This window comes from Bison bison, unplaced genomic scaffold (assembly GCF_000754665.1).
Source record: "Bison bison bison isolate TAMUID 2011002044 unplaced genomic scaffold, Bison_UMD1.0 scf7180017864135, whole genome shotgun sequence".
Lineage (NCBI taxonomy): Eukaryota > Metazoa > Chordata > Mammalia > Artiodactyla > Bovidae > Bison > Bison bison.
Genome location: NW_011494707.1, coordinates 6,446,547 through 6,452,355, shown reverse-complemented (window position 1 = coordinate 6,452,355; position 5,809 = coordinate 6,446,547). Strand labels below are relative to the sequence as shown.

General features: G+C 60.6%; 1 protein-coding gene across 2 annotated transcripts in view; it reads left to right on the top strand.

Moving 5' to 3' along the window:
• The window catches only part of MYH11 (myosin, heavy chain 11, smooth muscle), a 130,093-nt gene that overhangs the window by 116,357 nt on the left and 7,927 nt on the right, over window positions 1-5,809 (top strand). For both annotated transcript variants that reach the window (XM_010839893.1, XM_010839894.1), the window contains exons 34-40: window positions 180-341; window positions 1,168-1,296; window positions 1,599-1,687; window positions 2,073-2,196; window positions 2,632-2,840; window positions 4,128-4,236; window positions 4,316-4,488. In XM_010839893.1, coding sequence (XP_010838195.1) covers window positions 180-341; window positions 1,168-1,296; window positions 1,599-1,687; window positions 2,073-2,196; window positions 2,632-2,840; window positions 4,128-4,236; window positions 4,316-4,488 — 995 coding nt within the window. The remainder of the gene's footprint in view (window positions 1-179; window positions 342-1,167; window positions 1,297-1,598; window positions 1,688-2,072; window positions 2,197-2,631; window positions 2,841-4,127; window positions 4,237-4,315; window positions 4,489-5,809) is intronic.

The window sequence follows — 5,809 nt, the reverse complement described above, 5'->3', positions numbered from 1 at the left end:
GGGCCCAGCCGGCATTCCTTCCTTCTGCCACCACTTCCTGGCTTCGTGGAAACTTTGATTTCTCACCTGCGACCCGGCAATGGGAAGCCCACCTTCAGTGGTGGTGCAGACCTGGGCCCTGGGGGAAGGGATCCGAGGGGCGGCCCTGCCCTGCAGCACATGTTTCTGGCCTCACCCAGCTCCACGAATACGAGACGGAACTGGAAGACGAGAGGAAGCAACGCGCCCTGGCGGTGGCGGCCAAGAAGAAGCTGGAAGGGGATCTGAAGGACCTGGAACTGCAGGCCGACTCGGCCATCAAGGGGAGGGAGGAAGCCATCAAGCAGCTGCGAAAACTGCAGGTGGGTGACGCCCCAGGGACCAGGGAGGCGGGTCCACGGCCGTGGGAGGACGCAGCCTTCTGTCACTGGTGCCTGGCCACCTGGTGCTCTTCCATCATGCTTTTGCTTTGGGGGCTGTTTCCTGCTCTGGGGGCGGAGGTGGTGAGGTCACCCTCCACCTGGTGACCTCCACCCTCCTCCCCAGGCGAGCAGCTCAGCAACGGCCAAACACTATCCTCAGGTGTTTGGCTCCGGGCTTCCCTGGTGGCCCAGATGGTAAAGAATCTGCCTGTAATGCAGGTTCTATCCCTGGGTTAGGAAGATTCCCTGGAGAAGGGAATAGCAACCCACGTCAGTATTCTTGCCTGGAGAATTCCATGGACAGAGGGGCCTGGAGAGCTATACAGTCCATGGGGTTGCTGTGAAGAGTCAGACACCACTGAGAGGCTAACACTCAGACCTCAGCACCGTTTCTTAGGTCTGTGGAGCCCGTCCAGAGGCCCCAGGCAGCCACCTGCGGCCAAAGGCTTTGTGGTTAAATGGTGGGAAAGCCTAGGCTTCTCTGGTGGCTCCGACGGTCAAGAATCTGCCTGCGATGCAGGAGACCCAGGTTCAATCCCTAGGTTGGGAAAATCCTCTGGAGGAGGAAATGGCAACCCACTCCAGCATTCTTGCCTGGAGAATGCCCTGGACAGAGGAGCTGGCAGGCTACAGTCCACAGGGTTGCGAGGAGTCGGACGCAACTGAGCAACTAACACACACACTCGGGCTGGCACAGGAAGGTAATCTGGGCCGCAGGACCCGGTGAGTAAGGACTTCTTAGCTGGTCCTGCCTGTCCTCATGCAGGCTCAGATGAAGGACTTCCAGAGAGAGCTGGAAGATGCCCGCGCCTCCCGGGACGAGATCTTTGCCACGGCCAAAGAGAATGAGAAGAAGGCCAAGAGCTTGGAGGCTGACCTCATGCAGCTACAGGAGGTAAAGCCTTATCCGCACTGTGGGGGCCCTGATGGGGGGGCCCTGGGCACCCCGGGCTCGGGCGCCCGCATTCAGCATCCCACAAGTGAGGGCTCCATAGCACGGGCGTGGAAAGACACGGGGTTTTCTCGCTGACGGATCTGCAGGCCTCCCCCCAAGCTCGGAGGAGGCCATGCCATTTTCAAGAATGGCCGTGGAGGCAGCCGGGGGCCTGCTGCTGGGAGCGGGGTAGATGCTTGGGTGGGGCTCAGGCCCTCCTGACAGGCAACCGGTTTCCTTCCTCCCCGTGTTGCAACGTCCAGGATCTAGCGGCAGCCGAGAGGGCTCGCAAGCAGGCAGACCTGGAGAAGGATGAGCTGGCCGAGGAGCTGGCCAGCAGCGTGTCGGGAAGGTAGGAGCCGCCTAGGGAAAAAGGGGTCCCTAGACTCACATGATGAGAGAGGCAGTCAGTCAGAGGACGCCTCCTGGACCATATGTTAAGGCTGAACGTGACAGCACGTTCAGCTGAGTTTGTGACAGGGGACATGTGTTTTTCACACCCTATGGGGTTGTAGTCTGGTGGGGACGGGGCATCTGGGGATGTCAGGGAGGAGCGAGCCGGTCCTCATCTCAGGCCTGGCTCCCTGCTTCCCAGCTGTGTGAGTTTGCACAAGCCTCTAAGCCTCTCTGAGTCTCGATTGTAAAAGAGGACGACCCCGAGGCACTGCTCCTCCAGGGGAGCAAGCTGCCTAAGCCAGGGGAGGCTGGAGGTCCCAGGGCGGCTGCCTTTCCCTTAGGAACGCGCTGCAGGACGAGAAGCGCCGCCTAGAGGCCCGGATCGCACAGCTCGAGGAGGAGCTGGAGGAAGAGCAAGGCAACACGGAAGCCATGAGTGAGCGCGTCCGGAAGGCCACGCAGCAGGTGGGGGCCGGGGCAGCCTGGACCCGCCCTGCGACAGGCTCCGGTGTGCCAGGCCCGGGCGGGGGTGGGACGAGGCAGGAGAGTAGGGACCCGGCACATCCCGCTCCGGAGCACCCGCTCCCTCGTCTCCGGTCACCCCAGCACCCGGCCTGCAGGGCCTCCCATGGTGGCTCTCTCCAGCAGACGAGGCTCGCCCAGAAGGGCTTGGCGGTCTCCTTCCTGCCTTTTCCTTAGCCCCCACCTCCTGACAGTGAGCACCCTCCACGATGGGCACCGGGGCCCCCTCGCGGAGCCGGCGTGGCACTGAGATGTGGCCTGGAAGGGCTGCCCCTTGGCTGAGCCTTAAAGGACGGCCAGGGAGGGGCTGCGTGCCAGAGGGGAGGGAGGGGAGCTTCCGGGCACCCTCCACCTGGTGACCTCCACCCTCCTCCCCAGACGGAGCAGCTCAGCAACGAGCTGGCCACGGAGCGCAGTGCAGCCCAGAAGAATGAGAACGCGCGGCAGCAGCTTGAGCGGCAGAATAAGGAGCTGCGGAGCAAGCTGCAGGAGATGGAGGGGGCAGTCAAGTCCAAGTTCAAGTCCACCATTTCGGCCCTGGAGGCCAAGATCGCACAGCTGGAGGAGCAGGTGGAGCAGGAGGCCAGGTATGGGGGCCAAGGGGGCCATCGAGCAGCACCCCAAAGACCGCCTGCTTGCCAGCGAGCGGTGGGGGCATGGAGGGGTCAGCCAGTCTCCCTGGGCATCAGCTCTGGCCGAGAATTGGCTCAGAGGTGCCCGCGTGGCAGCTGTTCTGGGTGAACTGAGTGAGAACACGGGCAGGCACTGTGCCCGGAGTGAGCCTCTGAGACGCCAGCTGCTCTAAGCAGCCGGACTCCTCAGTGACGTCAGCCGGGCTTCCCGGGAGCTCCCGGGACTTTGCCTAACCCGTGTCTGCAGGCTGTCATGTTAACGGGTACAGCAAACATCCGGGTCCTCAGCCCCTTCGGCACCCACAGTCATGGGCAGGCTGCTCACTGACACGCGGTCCCTGAGCTGACCATCAGACAGGGTCTAGATCCTTACACTGTTTTTGCCCTTTTCTGTGGTGACTTCATAGAAAAGTCATGTGCCACAACAGTTCACCAATTTAAAGCATACGGCTCAGTGTGTGTGTGTGTGCTTAGTCGCTCAGTCATGTCCAGCTCTTTGCGATCCCATGGACTGTAGCCCGCCAGGTTCCTCTGCCCATGGAATTCTCTAGACAAGAATACTGGAGTGGGTAGCCATGCCCTTCTCCAGGGGATCTTCCCAACCCAGGGATCGAGTCCGGGTCTCCCGCAGTGCAGGCAGATTCCTCACCATCTGAGCCACCAGGGCAGTGCAGTGGCTCTCAGTGTACAGTTCACAGGCACACATTCACTACAGTCAACTGTGGCACATTAAGAGAACCAGTAAGAAGCCCTGTGTCCTTAGCCATCACCCTCTATTTCGCATCCCCGGCTCCAGGCAACCGCTCATCTACTTTCTGTCTCTATTGTCTATTCTGGACGTTTCGCAAAGTGGGAGCATATAACACAGGGCCTCTTGTTAAGACTGGCTTTCTTTCACTGAGAATGTTTCCAAGGTTCTCCCGCGCTGTAGCCAGGGTCAGCACGTCATGCCTTTTCATGGACGATTTCTCAGAATGAGCTCTGATTCGGGCTCAGGAAAAGTGCCCATGTGGGGACTTCCCTGGTGGCCCTTCATGTCTAAGACTCTGTGCTCCCAATGCAGGGGGGACAAGGGTTCGTTCCCAGGTCAGAGAACTAGATCCCACATGCCACAGCTAAGACCCAGTGCAGCCAAATAATTTAAAAAAAAGTGCCCACGTGGGTGATGCTGGTCGGGTTCACCCACTGGCTGCAGGGAGGCCCTCCCGATCTGAACCTTCCCTGCTTGCCCCGTGTGCGCAGAGAGAAACAGGCGACCGCCAAGGCACTGAAGCAGAAGGACAAGAAGCTGAAGGAGGCCCTGCTGCAGGCGGAGGATGAGCGCAAGATGGCAGAGCAGTACAAGGAGCAGGTAACCGCGCCCCGGCCCCCCGCCCAGCCCCGCAGGCCCCGCCACGCACCCGCCTGACTCTCGGGCTGCTCCTTGCCAGGCCGAGAAAGGAAACCTGAGGGTCAAGCAACTCAAGAGGCAGCTGGAGGAGGCGGAGGAGGAGTCCCAGCGCATCAATGCCAACCGCAGGAAACTGCAGCGTGAGCTGGACGAGGCCACGGAGAGCAACGAGGCCATGGGCCGCGAGGTGACGGCGCTCAAGAGCAAGCTCAGGTGAGGTGCCGGCCCCCAGGGTCCTCGGGTAGCAGACGGGGCACGCGGGGTGCCCTGAAACACCCACAGTGGCTCAAGGGCCCTCTCCCCAGAGCCGCTGAGCTCATCATGTATGCAGCACCAGCCTGTGCTGGATGTGGGAGGGGCTCAGGTCACAGGGGCCCTGCCTCTGAGCGGCTCTCCTTCTGTTCCAACAACCAGTCCCTTCCTGTCCTCCTGGCGAGGAGCAGGAGAACCAGGCGGTGTCTCCCTGTCTCCTGAGTCCCTTCTTCTCTGTGTCAGGACATTGGCAGACTCCCTTCTCTCTTTCCCTCTCTTCTGGACTCTCTTCCCCACTCTTCCTAACTCAGGGTTTCTCCGTCCGATTGCCATCCAGGGCTGAACAACTCTGTGTTTATCATGGGCTTCCCTGGTAGCTCAGATGGTAGAGAATCTGCTTGCAATTCAGAAGACCCAGGTTCGATCCCTGGGTTGGGAAGATCCCCTGGAGAAGGGCGGGGCGACCCACTCCAGTATTCTTGCCTGGAGAATCCCATGGACAGAGGAGCCTGGTGGGCTACCGTCAGTCCAGGGGGTTGCAAAGAGTCGGACGTGACTGAGCGACTGTCACGGGCTGGCCTGTGCCCTGCAGGACGCTGAGCAGCACTCCTGGCCTCCACAAGCTAGATGCAGTGGGACATCCCCTGCTGTCCCTGGGGGGTGCTGTTGCCCACAGTCAAGCCCCTCTGCCCTAAGTGGGCAGGGTTGTTTTCTCTCCCACCCCTGAACCTCTGGGCCTGAAGGTGGTAGGTGCTTCCTGCTTCCCAGGGCTCCTTCCAGGCCCTGGTCCACCCAGTTCCCTGAAAGGCCTAGCTCCATGCTTTCCATGTCATCCATCCACACCCTGCAGGCGCGTGATCCAGCCTCAAGTCCATGACCTTCTCTCCTCCAGGGCCCTGCCACTCACCTGCACTCCTGCTAACTCTCAGCTCTAACCTGACCATCAGGGATCACATCATCAGCCCGCCCCACCTTTCTTCAGCTCTCCCCTCTGTCTCCACTGGGGTCTTGCACCCCTCGGCTCATCCTGTAGCAGCCCCACTGACTGCACAGTTATGATCAGCCTCTTCCACATCCTCCACACTCTGGTCCCTCTTCCTGCTGTGCTGGGCTTATTTGGTTAAAATACAACCCAAATGAAATCCAACTGCGAACCTTCTGCAGCTCAAAGCTGTGCAAGACAGCCAACAGGAGCGCTGCCACTTCACTGAGAAACGTGCCACTGAGACACCAGGCTGACCCCACTTAGTGCTGCCGGGACTTTCCCCTCCCCCTCCCCCCA